General features: G+C 44.9%; 1 protein-coding gene across 5 annotated transcripts in view; it reads right to left on the minus strand.

The window, feature by feature from the left end:
- Positions 1-98: 98 nt before the first annotated feature.
- The window catches only part of LOC143283992 (ATPase family gene 2 protein homolog A-like), a 27,557-nt gene continuing 12,547 nt past the window's right edge, over positions 99-15,108 (minus strand). For all 5 annotated transcript variants that reach the window (XM_076590505.1, XM_076590501.1, XM_076590503.1 and 2 more), the window contains exons 8-16: positions 15,069-15,108; positions 13,248-13,382; positions 10,605-10,722; positions 9,803-9,927; positions 9,029-9,238; positions 7,589-7,722; positions 5,995-6,121; positions 3,681-3,845; positions 99-1,711 (exon numbers count right to left, since the gene is read on the minus strand). The exon at positions 15,069-15,108 is cut by the window's right edge. In XM_076590505.1, coding sequence (XP_076446620.1) covers positions 1,544-1,711; positions 3,681-3,845; positions 5,995-6,121; positions 7,589-7,722; positions 9,029-9,238; positions 9,803-9,927; positions 10,605-10,722; positions 13,248-13,382; positions 15,069-15,108 — 1,222 coding nt within the window. In that variant the 3' untranslated portion in view covers positions 99-1,543. The remainder of the gene's footprint in view (positions 1,712-3,680; positions 3,846-5,994; positions 6,122-7,588; positions 7,723-9,028; positions 9,239-9,802; positions 9,928-10,604; positions 10,723-13,247; positions 13,383-15,068) is intronic.

The following is a 15,108-nucleotide window of genomic DNA, read 5'->3' on the forward strand; positions in this document are numbered from 1 at the left end:
ATATGCGTGCACTCAAGGCCTGACTAAGCCCAATGGGATATGCTGCTGGTACGGCACCTGCCTAACAGATGTGGTGTAGCGTATATGAGTTAGTCCGAACACAGTGACGCCTCCATGATAAACTGAAACTGAAACTGAAACTCCCACACATACAACACGTCTTCTGTGCAACGCACTCACACTCCTCTGTCTGTCACCCGCAATCTTTCCTCCTAGTCCTACATTCTTCAGTTTGTCAAGAACACTCTTGCAGTTCATATTCAACCCACCAAACCTGCGCAATAACAAAAAAGTCAGACAGAACAGAGTATATTCAAGAAATGATCAAAGCTTACATAAACAGTACAGCCTGGACTGACATTTCTTACAGATGTGACGAGAGTGAAGCTACAGCAGACACGACCACAATACCACTTCTTATGCACCCCTACCTGTTTTACTACAAAAAAAAAAATATATATATATATTTAAAAGCCTGCACATATGTCAGTTTGCTTCATAAACATACTCTCTCCACTAACACATGTGCATGCGCAAAGGGTATCTCCTTCTCTCACTCTCTCACATACACACCCATGAATGCATTGAAAATAATCACACACACACACACACACACACACACACACACACATATATATATACATGTACATACATATATACTTACACACACACACACACACACACATTTTTTTTATACACACGTGGGGGTGTGTGTCCGAGTAACATATTTATCTTTTGTATAGATGAAAATGGAGAAATATTTTGAGATGCATGCAGGTGCCTTATGTTGGATTTATGTAATCCTAATCCCCTGTGCCAAAGGCCTATAATCCTAATCCCCTGTGCCAAAGGCCTATCATCCTCATCCCCTTTGCCAAAAGCTTATAATTCTTATCCCATGTAACACAGGCCTATAATCCTTTTCCTCTGTGCCAAAGGCCTATAATCCTTATCCCCCGTGCCAGAGGCCTATAATCCTAATCCCCTGTGCCAAAGGCCTATAATCCTAATCCCCTAAAACAGAGGCCTACAATTCTAACCCTCTGTGACACAGGCCTATAATCTCAAACCCCCGTGACACAGGCCTACAATCCTAATCCCCTGTGACCCAGGCCTATAATCCTAATCTCCTGTGACACCGGCCTATAATCCCAATCCTCTGTGATCCAAGCCTATAATCCTAATCCCCTGTGACCCAGACCTATAAACCTAATCTCATGGCCCAGGCCTATAATCCTAATCTCCTGTGACACAGGCCTATAATCCTAATCCTCTGTGATCCAAGCCTATAATCCTAATCCCCTGTGACCCAGACCTATAAACCTAATCTCATGGCCCAGACCTTTAATCCTTACCCCTCATGACCCTGACCTATAAACCTAATCTCATGGCCCAGACCATTAATCCTAATCCCCGGTGACCCTGACCTATAATCCCAATCCCCTGTGACCCTGACCTGTAACCCCAATCCCCTGTGACCCAGACCTATCATCCAAATCCCCCGTGACCCAGACCTATAACCCCAGTCCCCTGTGATCCATGCCTACAGCCCCCTCCTAGCGGTGTAGTCCTGATAGAACTGGATCAGGGTGTGTGGGGTCTGGGGCAGCACCACGTTCAGAGCAGCACTGAAGTGACGGTGGTGCACCTGCCGTGCCTCCACGCTCTCCGTCATCGCCAGCAGTGCTGCCTCCTGGCACAAAGCTGTCAGCTGCACACAGCACCGTCATCCTCACACCGTTAACATCATCATCATGACACTGCTTGCACCATCATTGTGACACCATTTACACCCTCACCTTCACACCATCATCACACCCTTTAAACCATCATCATGACACTGTTCACACCATCACCATGACACCATTTACACCCTCATAATGACACTGTTTACATTATCATCCTGACATCATTTACACCATCATCATCATTTACATCATCATCATCATATGGTTTAAACCATGGTCATTACACCATTCACACTATCAATGTGACACTGTTTACAACATCATCATGACAGTATTCACACCACTGTCACAGCACGATTAACACCATCATCATGTCACTGTTCAAACCATCATCATGACACTGTTCACACCATCATTGTGACAATGTTCACACCATCATTGTGACATCATTTACACTGTCATCATCATCATTTACACCATTATCATCACACAGTTTACACCATCATCATGACACCATTCACACCACCACAGTGAAACTGTTTACACCACCACAGTGAAACTGTTTACACCCTCATCATGACACCACTTACACCACCACTTACACCCTCATCGTGACACCACTTACACCCTCATCATGACACCACTTACACCACCACTTACACCCTCATCATGACACCACTTACACCCTCATCATGACACCACTTACACCACCACTTACACCCTCATCATGACACCACTTACACCATCATCATGACACCACTTGCACCCTCATCATGACACCACTTACACCCTCATCATGACACCACTTACACCATCATCATGACACCATTCACGTCACCACTGTCACACTGTTTATACCATCATCATGACACTGCTTCATTTTCATGACACAGCTTACACAATCATCATGACATGGTTTACCCCATCACCATGACGCTGTTTACAGCAGCAGCAGCATGACACCGTTTAGACCATCATTACCATAATGTTATGGTTTATATCATCATCACTGTACACATCATCATCATCATGACATGATTTACATCATAATCACTGTACACATCATCATCATCATGACATGATTTACATCATCATCACTGTACACATCATTATCAGGACATGGTTTACAGCAGCATCATGACACCGTTTATATCATCCTCACAGCACACAGCACTATCTATACATATTTAGACAAATCTAAGGTGCGTGGCCAGATCAAAATCATAACTTAAATAAATCTGATCCAAGTGATTTGAAACTAAAATAAAACAGGAACTGGTGAGGGTTTCTTGGGATGCAGAATGGTATACCCTTTCTTCAAAGACTGGGGACAAATCACAGTCAAAACAGACACACTAGACAAGGCAATCTAAGCGAGGCAGGAAGAGATTGTATTCTGCCCCTTAGGATTGCAGGAAAAAGGAAGAGTGAGAGAACAACACTAAAAGTGATTTCATTCTGCCCGTCAGGACCAAAAAAAAAACAAAAAAAAGGGGAGAGAACAACACTGAAGGAAGATATTTTGTTCTGTCCCTTACGACTGCAAAAAAAAAAAAAAAAAGGGGGAGAGAAGAACACTGTAGGAAGAAATTTCTATTCTGCCCCTTAGGACTGCAAGAAAAAAAAAGTGGGGGGGCGGGGGGGGGTGGGGGGGGAGAGAAGAACACTGAAAGAAGACATTTCTATTCTGCCCCTTAGGACTGCAAGAAAAAGGGAGAGAACAACACTTAAGGAAGACAATTTGTTCTGCCCCTTAGAACAGCAACAAAAAAAAGGAGAGAATGACACTGAAGGAAGATTTTATTCTGCCCCTTAGGACTACAAAAAAAAGGGAGAGAAGAACACTGAAGGAAGAAGATTTTATACTGACCCCGAGGACGGCAAAAACAAATAAAAGGGGGGGAGAACAACACTGAAGAAAGAAAATTTCATTCTGCCCCTTAGGACAGCAAAAAAAAAAAAAAAAAAAAAGAGGGAGAGAAGAACACTGACCTCTGCCCCGGAGTAGTTGTGAGTCTTGTCGACCAGCTCCGTCAGACAGACATCATCAGCGACAGGCGTCCTCTGGGCGACAATCTGCAGAATCTGCAGCCGTGTGGCTGCATCTGGCAGGGGCACATACAGCAGGCGGTCAAAGCGGCCTGGGCGCAACAACGCCTGCAACACACCAACCCTCCTTCAGTTGCCATGGCAACAGCAGGTGTCACATCCAGAACACAACGGGATGACCATCACCGAGATATCAAGTCTGTGACACAAGCAGCTGTGATCATCACACAGCCAACAGAACAATGTCATCATCACACAGCCAACAGAACAATGTCATCATCACACAGCCAACAGAACAATGTCATCATCACACAACCAACAGAACAATGTCATCATCACACAGCCAACAGAATAATGTCATCATCACACAGCCAACAGAACAATGTCATCATCACACAGCCAACAGAACAATGTCATCATCACACAACCAACAGAACAATGTCATCATCACACAGCCAACAGAATAATGTCATCATCACACAGCCAACAGAACAATGTCATCATCACACAACAGAATAATGTCATCATCACACAGCCAACAGAATAATGTCATCATCACACAGCCAACAGAACAATGTCATCATCACACAGCCAACAGAACAATGTCATCATCACACAGCCAACAGAATAATGTCATCATCACACAGCCAACAGAATAATGTCATCATCACACAACCAACAGAACAATGTCATCATCACACAGCCAACAGAACAATGTCATCATCACACAGCCAACAGAATAATGTCATCATCACACAGCCAACAGAACAATGTCATCATCACACAACCAACAGAACAATGTCATCATCACACAGCCAACAGAACAATGTCATCATCACACAGCCAACAGAATAATGTCATCATCACACAACCAACAGAACAATGTCATCATCACACAGCCAACAGAATAATGTCATCATCACAGCCAACAGAATAATGTCATCATCACACAGCCAACAGAACAATGTCATCATCACACAGCCAACAGAATAATGTCATCATCACACAACCAACAGAACAATGTCATCATCACACAACCAACAGAACAATGTCATCATCACACAGCCAACAGAATAATGTCATCATCACACAGCCAACAGAACAATGTCATCATCACACAGCCAACAGAACAATGTCATCATCACACAGCCAACAGAACAATGTCATCATCACACAGCCAACAGAATAATGTCATCATCACACAGCCAACAGAACAATGTCATCATCACACAGCCAACAGAATAATGTCATCATCACACAGCCAACAGAACAATGTCATCATCACACAGCCAACAGAATAATGTCATCATCACACAACCAACAGAACAATGTCATCATCACACAGCCAACAGAATAATGTCATCATCACAGCCAACAGAATAATGTCATCATCACACAGCCAACAGAACAATGTCATCATCACACAACCAACAGAATAATGTCATCATCACACAGCCAACAGAACAATGTCATCATCACACAACCAACAGAACAATGTCATCATCACACAGCCAACAGAACAATGTCATCATCGCATCATCACACAACAACTATCCTGTTACCTGATCTGTTACCTGACCCATCTTGTTACCTGATCTATCTTGTTACCTGATCTACCATGTCAGGGTGGTTAGTGGATGTCTTAAAGGTAATGTCAGCTATAACCTGATCCACCAAGTCAGGTTGATGGCTGTCATACTGGTAATGTCAGTTATTACCTGATCTACCATGTTAAGATAGCCAGTGGCTGTCATACTGGTGATACTGAGGAGGAAGGAGGCAAAGTGGTTAGAATGCTTATCCGGCAATACAGAGTCCGTGAGGGTCTGGGTTCCATTCCCTGTCTCCACTCTGATAGCTGGACAAATATACATGAATGCAGTCAACGCCTGACTAACGCGTTGGTTAATGCTGCAGTCAGGCAGATGGCGTATATGGATTTGTTCAAATACAGTGACAGTCTCCTTGCGGATCTGAAACTGAATCATTACCTGAAAAGTGTCCCCCTATGGGAAAACACACAGACAGAAGCGTGTGAGAGTGGGCCATGAGAGAGGAGCAGGGGAAGAAATATCCCACTTCAAAAGCAAGTGCACTCATTCCCCCAGTCCCTCTTCATAATTCTCACGGCCATGCACACATCCAGACTGGCCTCGTATGTTTGGGGTATTTTTGTTATGTTTTGTTTTGTTGTTGTTGTTGTTGTTTTTCGCCATTATTGAATAAAATGGCCATGAAAAAAAAAGAGAGTCATTACCTGATCCACCATGTCGGGGCGGTTGGTGGCGGCCACAATGGTGACACCCGTCAGCTGAACCACACCGTCCATCTCTGTCAGCAGCTGGGTCAGCACTCGGTCAGCAACGCCACTGCCCCCTCCGCTCCTGGTGTTGACACCCACATCATCATCACCTACATCATCATCACCCACATCATCATCACCCACACCATCATCACCTACATCATCATCACCTACATCATCATCACCCACATCATCATCACCTACATTATCATCACCCACATCATCATCACCCACACCATCATCATCACCCACACCATCATCACCTACATTATCATCACCTACATTACCCACACCATCATCATCACCCACACCATCATCATCATCACCCACAGCATCATCATCACCCACACCATCATCATCACCCACACCATCATCATCATCACCCACACCATCATCATCACCCACACCATCATCATCATCACCCACACCATCATCATCACCCACATCACCCACACCATCATCATCACCCACACCATCATCATCATCACCCACACCATCATCATCACCCACACCACGTCAACACATACTGCTCCTGAAATAACAATACCGCATCACATATTGTTCCTGAAATAACAACACCCACATCTACACGCACATTGCAAGTAAGACCTTAGATGACATGACAAGACATGAGATGACAGGATATGAATGACAAGACATGGGTCAGAAGACAAGACATGAGTGACAAGACATGGGTCAGAAGACAAGACATGGGATGACAAGACATGGGTCAGAAGACAAGACATGAGTGACAAGACATGGGTCAGAAGACAAGACATGAGATGACAAGACATGAGTGACAAGACATGGGATGACAAGACATGAGTGACAAGACATGGGTCAGAAGACAAGACATGAGATGACAAGACATGGGTTAGAAGACAAGACATGAGATGACAAGACATGGGTCAGAAGACAAGACATGAGATGACAAGACATGAGTGACAAGACATGGCATGACAAGACATGAGTGACAAGACATGGGTCAGAAGACAAGACATAGGATGACAAGACATGGGTCAGAAGACAAGACATGAGATGACAAGACATGGGATGACAAGACATGAGTGACAAGACATGGGTCAGAAGACAAGACATGAGATGACAAGACATGAGTGACAAGACATGGGATGACAAGACATGAGTGACAAGACATGGGTCAGAAGACAAGACATGAGATGACAAGACATGAGTGACAAGACATGGGTCAGAAGACAAGACATGGGATGACAAGACATGAGATGACAAGACATGAGATGACAAGACATGAGTGGCAAGAGATGGGTCAGATGACAGGACATGAGTGGCAAGAGATGGGTCAGATGACAAGACATGAGTGGCAAGAGATGGGTCAGATGACAAGACATGAGTGGCAAGAGATGGGTCAGATGACAGGACATGAGTGGCAAGAGATGGGTCAGATGACAAGACATGAGTGGCAAGAGATGGGTCAGATGACAAGACATGAGTGGCAAGAGATGTGTCATATGACAAGACATGAGTGCCAAGAGATGGCAGGACATGGAAGCAGACTTGTCCTGTGACATACCTGCCCCTCTCCACAGCCAGACTGTCGATTTCATCAAAGAAAATGATAGAGGGCGCTGCCGCCCGGGCCTTGCGGAAAATCTCCCGCACGGCTCTCTCCGACTCTCCAACGTACTTTTCAAACAACTCGGGACCCTGGAGGATACAAAGATTACTGGGTTATTATGCTAACCAGTCTATCGACTGAGGGAAACAATGAACCATGTAGGTTGAGTTAGAAGAGTCATGAAGCAGTTACTAGCTTCAGTTATGAACAGTGTTTCAACGCTCTGTTACAGTGTTTAAAAAACTTACCAACGTTCTTATTCCACCCAGTCACCTATTGAATAGAATAGGCTTTTTTCTTTTAGCTCGCATGAGGACATTGCAAAAAGGTCCAGTCAACCACAAAGTGTTCATGACACTGAAAACGGTCCACTCAGTCAAATCACAGTGCTGATCACCATCTAGACACTGTAAATGGTCCAACATGATACATTTGCGAATATTTTTGAAGATGTTATTCTGCAGAATGACTGACTTGCAACCAATTATGATGGGAGATCTGATGTAGTGGGAGGTTGTGGATGGTGCCTGTTCAGAATGAAGTGTGATTAGGGCAGTGGAAAAATGTGATTTGGACAGTAGAAAAATATGCATTGATAATGACGATTGTGGCTCAGACAGCTAACATGCCTCAGCTGACAATTGATTGTCTGCTCTTTTCTATTTCAATAGTTATCATCATTATTTCCATAACCGTTATGCTTACCTACATAGCCAGAAAATTCAGTTTGCTCTCTATGACCAAAGCTAGCACAGCTTACCTTGGCTGCAAAGCTTACAAAGCTCATCGTAACAGCCAGAAAGTTCAGCCTTCTCTCCATGGTCAGAGCTAACACAGCTTACCTTACAACCAAAAAGTTCAGTCTACTCTTTGTGGCCTGAGCTAACACATCTTACCTTGGCTGCAAAGATAGCACAGCTTATCTTGACAACCAGAAAGTTCAGTCTACTCTTTGTGGCCAGAGCTAACATAGTTTACCATCACAGCCAGAAAGTTCACTCCTATTTCTATGGCCAGAGTTGATGTATGATAGTCGTGTCCGACTATGACCATCAGAACAGCAGAGGAGGCAACTGCTGTCCCAACTATCTGGGCTAGAATTTGATTATAGTGGTGAGTGTCTTGCCCAAGTTACACCCCCACTCTCTCAACCAAGAGGGTTTTAGGACAGCTGGCCCCCATGGCTGCAGCACTAAAAGCCAGTGCAGTCTTGCCTCCTAGTTTAAGAGTCATAATCCTTCACAAAAGACTAAGCTGTAAATGACTTCCCATTGCAATGGAGAAACCATTGATCATACAGCTCCCACTTTGCTGTTGGCCCTGCTGTAAGCTAATGTCAATCTGTGATATAAGCTGAGCGTTGGCATGACAGGCGCTAGAGCTGTTACAGCTTACCTTAACAGCCAGAAAGTTCAGTCCACTCTCGGTGGCCAGAGCTTTGGCGATCATGGTCTTGGAACAGCCAGGTGGGCCGTACAGCAGGCAGCCAGCAGGGGGGGTAATTCCCAGGCGATGGAAGGCCTCCGGGTGAGTAAGGGGCCACTCCACTGCTTGACGCAGCTTCAGCTTCACTTCCTCCTGGCCGCCAATGTCTGACCAGCGAACCTTCACACACCCACACACACACACACAAACGCACATGCACACACACACACACACATCAATACCACAGTCACTACACATATCTATACACACTGTCCGCCCTCACATAAAGTACACTGTCCACTCATTCTGTGACTGACCACACACACCCTCTGACACACACACACATCACACTCCCTCATGTATCCATATACAGAATGGACACTCCCCCCCACCCCCACCCCACCCTCACCCCCCCACACACAGCACAGTGATGTAGACCTATGATGACATACCTGAGAGGCATCTGAAACTGATAGCTTGTCCAAAAACGTTTCGTCAAGATACTTCATTTCCTGACTCTGTTCTGATCGATAGCACACCTGTTTCACTTTCTCCTTCTGTTCAGTCTTGGACACACACCCCCACACCCCCACACAGCACAGAGATGAAGACTTATGTTGCCATACCTGAGACACCTCAAACTGCACCTCCCTCATGTATCCATACACAGAATGGACCCCACACCCACACAAACACACACACACACCCCTACACACACAGAGATGCAGATCAATGAAGCCATACCTGAGGAACCTCAAACTGCACCTCCCTCATGGCACTGGGGGACACCAGCCTAATGGCAGCTCTCAGGTCCTCTGCCCTCAGGGGAGGCTGCACATCTTCTGTCAGCTTCCAGCCACGCTGCCGACCTGTACACAGAGCACACACACACAACTGTATGCACTACAGACACTTGTACACACTGTCCTCCCTCATTTACAGTACACACACACACATGAACACACTGTCCACTCTCACATACATGTACAAACTGTCCACCCTCACTGACCTGGAAATTCTGTCCACCCTCACATACAGCACACACACCTGAACACACTGTCCACCCTCACATACAGTACACGCACCTGAACACACTGTCCACCCTCACATACAGTACACACACCTGAACACACTGTCCACCCTCACATACAGTACACACACCTGAACACACTGTCCACCCTCACATACAGTACACACACCTGAACACACTGTCCACCCTCACATACAGTACACATACACACCTGAACACACTATCCTCTCTCACATACCTGTAAACACTGCCCACCCTCACATACAGTACACACACCTGAACACACTGTCCACCCTCACACACATTACATACACCTGTATACACTGTCCACCACCACACACTTGTACACACTACCCAACCTAACACACAATACACACATCTGTGCTTACTGTCCACTCTCACAATACATACACATGTACATACAGTCAACTCTTCTGTAATTGACCACACACCACACACACCATCACCATCCTCACCTACCTTCACTACCTTCCCCCCACCTCTGACCACACCCACCTTCTCTGACGACAGCAGCCAAATCAGCACCGACATATCCGTGTGTGACATCAGCCAGTTCCTTCAGCTCCCTGTCAGTCAGTGTGTGAGGCACATCTTGTAGTATTGCCCTCAGGATCTGCACAGAAAGCCATGTCTCTCATCTGTACAGGTCGCCCTTCCTTCACCTGTACTCTCTCTCATCTGTACATGTCCTTCCCTCACCTGTACTCTCTCTCATCTGTACATGTCCTTCCCTCACCTGTACTCTCTCTAATCTGTACATGTCCTTCCTTCACCTGTACTCTCTCTCATCTGTACTTGTCCTTCCCTCACCTGTACTCTCTCTAATCTGTACATGTCCTTCCCTCACCTGTACTCTCTCTAATCTGTACATGTCCTTCCCTCACCTGTACTCTCTCTAATCTGTACATGTCCTTCCCTCACCTGTACTCTCTAATCTGTACATGTCCTTCCCTCACCTGTACTCTCTCTCATCTGTACATGTCCTTCCCTCACCTGTACTCTCTCTAATCTGTACATGTCCTTCCCTCACCTGTGAAATATCTCTTATCTGTACATGTCCTTCCCTCATCTGTAAAATATCTCTCCTCTTTCCAAGATATCCCTCCATCACCAGTTGTGACAGAGTGAGTTACGAATACCTGTGGCCAGAGGAAGAACAAGAAATATTTTTTTTACATTTAGAATACCTGTATGAATGTGAAAATGTTTTGCACGTGGTAAGTGTGGGTGAATCGTGAGCTGTGCATGTTCATGTGTGTGTGTGCGTACATGTATGTGCTGTAACGTCAGTCTGAATGCATCAGAGCTCGGGTGATGTGTGTCTGTGAGACGGAGTGTGCCTTGACTGTTCCGAACATCAGGTGGGGAAAAAATTAAGTTTTTATTTCATTGTTTATTCAATGATTGGTTGCTGGATTATTTAATTCGAATTTCAAGTTATGATTGAATAGTTTGAGAATTTAGTAGTTTTTACTGCTGGTTTTGAAATGTTTGCTTTTTGATAAATTAATACTTTTTTGTGTAATTTATAAGACGTAGTGACTCATAAATGAATATTGTATTGTTAATTGGAAAATGGTATGAATGCATGAGTGGTGTGAAAGGATAGCAAATATAAGAAAATAAAATATGGGGGCAGTAAATGAAGGGGGAACATTGAGGATTAGCTGGATGCTCGTTTAGTGTGTCGGAAGGAATAATTTAAATGGAGTGTGCCAAGAGCTAAAAACATGGAAAAAGTGTTATCAGGGCTCCATGTTGACCGGCCACGGAGTGGAGGGACCCTGTGGAACTGGAATGTTCACTGAGGAGGAGGTGCCCGAGCTTCCCACGAGTGAGTGAGGTGGACATTGACACTACTGTGAGTAGACTAACTGGCTGGCCTAGGACTGAGGCGATCCTGGGATTGGATCAAGTTGCGCACAGAGAGAATTGACTCGTGACAGTCAAGACATTTGTTCCTGGTTTTTGAAATAATTTTTTTGAAGGTGAAGAGAGTGAATGAAAAAACATTTTTCTTTTTTTTTTTTTGTCTTAATAATTATATTTGGCTCAGGGGAAAATTCCTTGTGTCTGTTTTCTGTTTCTGTTTACTGAGAGAGTGAGAGACTGAAGACTGAACTCGCTAAATATTTCTTCCCTTATCTTGTCTGTCTCCTCACCCACTTAGTAACACATGTAAAATATCTCCCATCTCTACATGTCCCTCACCTGTAAAATACATTTCTCATCTATACAAGAAGTCCTTCCCTCATCTGTAAAATGTCCCTCTCATATCGAAAGAATTTGACTTGACTATAAACCATGCCACTCCCTCACCTGTAAACCATGTCTCCCTCACCTGTAAACCATGTCCCCTGTAATCCATGTCCCCCTTCACCTGCAAACCATGTCCCTCCCTCACCTGTTAAACATGTCCTCTGTAAACCATGTCCCTCCCTCACAGTAAACCATATCCCCTGTAAACCATGTCCCTCCCTCACCTGTAAACCATGTTTCCCCTCACCTGCAAACCATGTCCCCTGTAAGCCATGTCCCTCCCTCACCTGTAAACCATGTTTCCCCTCACCTGTAAACCATGTCCCCTGTAAGCCATGTCCCTCCCTCACATGTAAACCATATCCCCTGTCAACCATGTCCCTCCCTCACCTGTAAACCATGTTTCCCTCACCTGTAAACTAAGTCCATTGTAAGCCAAGTCCCTCCCTAACCTGTAAAACATGTCCCCTGTAAACCATGTTCCCCATCACCAGTAAACCATGTCCCTCCTTCACCTGTAAACCACGTCCCCCCTCACCTGTAAAACATGTCCCTTCCTCACCTGTAAACCATGTTTCCCTTGAACTGTAAAACACGTCCCCTTTAAACCATGTCCGTCCTTCACCTGTAAACCATGTCCCTCCCTCACCTGTTAAACATATCCCCCCCTCACCTATAAACCATGCCACTCCCTCACCTGTAAGCCATGTTCCCCCTCACCTGTAAACCATGTCCCTCCCTCACCTGTGAACCATGTCCCCTGTAAACCATGCCACTCCCTCACCTGTAAGCCATGTTCCCCCTCACCTGTAAACCATGTCCCTCCCTCACCTGTGAACCATGTCCCTCCCTGACCAGTAAACCATGTCCCTTCCTCACCTGCAGCCTGTCAGAGGCGGTGGGCACACCTGTCTCTATTTCCAGGTCAAAACGACGGGCTCTGCGCAAGGCTGGGTCAAGGTCATCTGGTTTGCTGGTCAGTCCAATCACCACGCATGTCTCTCTGCTTGCAGTCTGTCACACAGCAACACATATGATGATACGAAAACCTGGTAAACGCCTATCTTCAGTCAGAGACCAAACTCTAAGTGCCTAACAAACAGTGTCATCTGCACAACAGACTGCCTACCTGGGTAGAGCTGATTAACTGCTGTCACTGGATGCTCATTATTCATTTCCTGTCATTCAATCAGGCTTCAGTCACACACACACTCACACAGACATGTAACGTCTTCTTCTTCTTCTTCTGCGTTCGTGGGCTGCAACTCCCATGTTCACTCGTATGCACACGAGTGGGCTTTTACGTGTATGACCGTTTTTACCCCGCCATGTAGGCAGCCATACTCCGTTTTCGGGGGTGTGCATGCTGGGTATGTTCTTGTTTCCATAACCCACCGAACGCTGGCATGGATTACAGGATCTTTAATGTGCGTATTTGATCTTCTGCTTGCATATACACACGAAGGGGGTTCAGGCACTAGCAGGTCTGCACATATGTTGACCTGGGAGATCGTAAAAATCTCCACCCTTTACCCACCAGGCACCATCACCGTGATCCGAACCTGGGACCCTCAGATTGACAGTCCAATGCTTTAACCACTCGGCTATTGCGCCCGTCAGACATGTAACATTTTACATGTATGACCATTTTGTTTATTTACCATCCCATGTAGGCAGCATACTCTGTTATCGGGGATGTGTATGCTGGGTATGTTCTTTTTTCCATCACCCACGAAACGCTGACATGGATTACAGGATCTTTAACATGCATATTTGATCTTCTGCGTGTGTAAACACACAAAGGAGGTTCAGGCATTAGAAGGACTGCACTTTTTTTTTTTAATACTTTTTTTTTAATTTTGCAAAGACATGTATACAATACAGAGAACAGTATGAAACAAACAATATAAAACGAACAGTAGCATCCACTGTAGAAAGACAAAACAAAAAACAAAAAAATTATTTTAAAAAAAAAACAGCAACAACAACAAATACAGAAAAAAAAAATGTCCAATCATTCAATCAATCAATGTTTACACATTATTGATTGCAGTAATCATGATGATTTAAGATGACATTAACAATAAAGAGACCAGTTGTAACATAGCAACAGCATCAATTATGTCAACTATTACAGTAATGGCATCAAGGATGAGGCAAAAGCGAGTGGTAGCATTACAATATCATAATAAGGAGCAATGAGTAAAAAAAATAAAATATCATATGCTGACCTGGGAGATTGGAAAAATCTCCACCCTTAACCCACTGGGTGCGATGGGGATCGAACTCAGGAAACTCGGATGAGAATCCAACATTCTAACAATCTGACCACTGCACCCATCTCACGTCTTCACAATGTTCACCATGTGTCAGACCTGTTGTGTTCTTATGCCGTCAGCAACTCATCTCACCTGTTCAGTTCAGCATTTACATCAGTCATCCACTGTTATGTCCCAACACTTACCTGTTTATTTCTTTTTTATGTTAACGTATAACACAGAAGCAGTATATGCTTTCAATGTCTGAACAGCACACTACACCACAACACTAGACACAGCACAGCATACCACACCACACCACACCACACCACACCACACCACACCACAACACAACACTAGACACAGCACAGCACAGCACAGCACAAAACACACTACACCACACCACACCACACCACACCCCCAAGCAGAGAAATGCACTGACTGTCAAAGAGTCCATCAGAGTCAGAAAGGTGGTGACCACA

Source organism: Babylonia areolata, chromosome 7, assembly GCF_041734735.1.
Source record: "Babylonia areolata isolate BAREFJ2019XMU chromosome 7, ASM4173473v1, whole genome shotgun sequence".
NCBI lineage: Eukaryota > Metazoa > Mollusca > Gastropoda > Neogastropoda > Buccinidae > Babylonia > Babylonia areolata.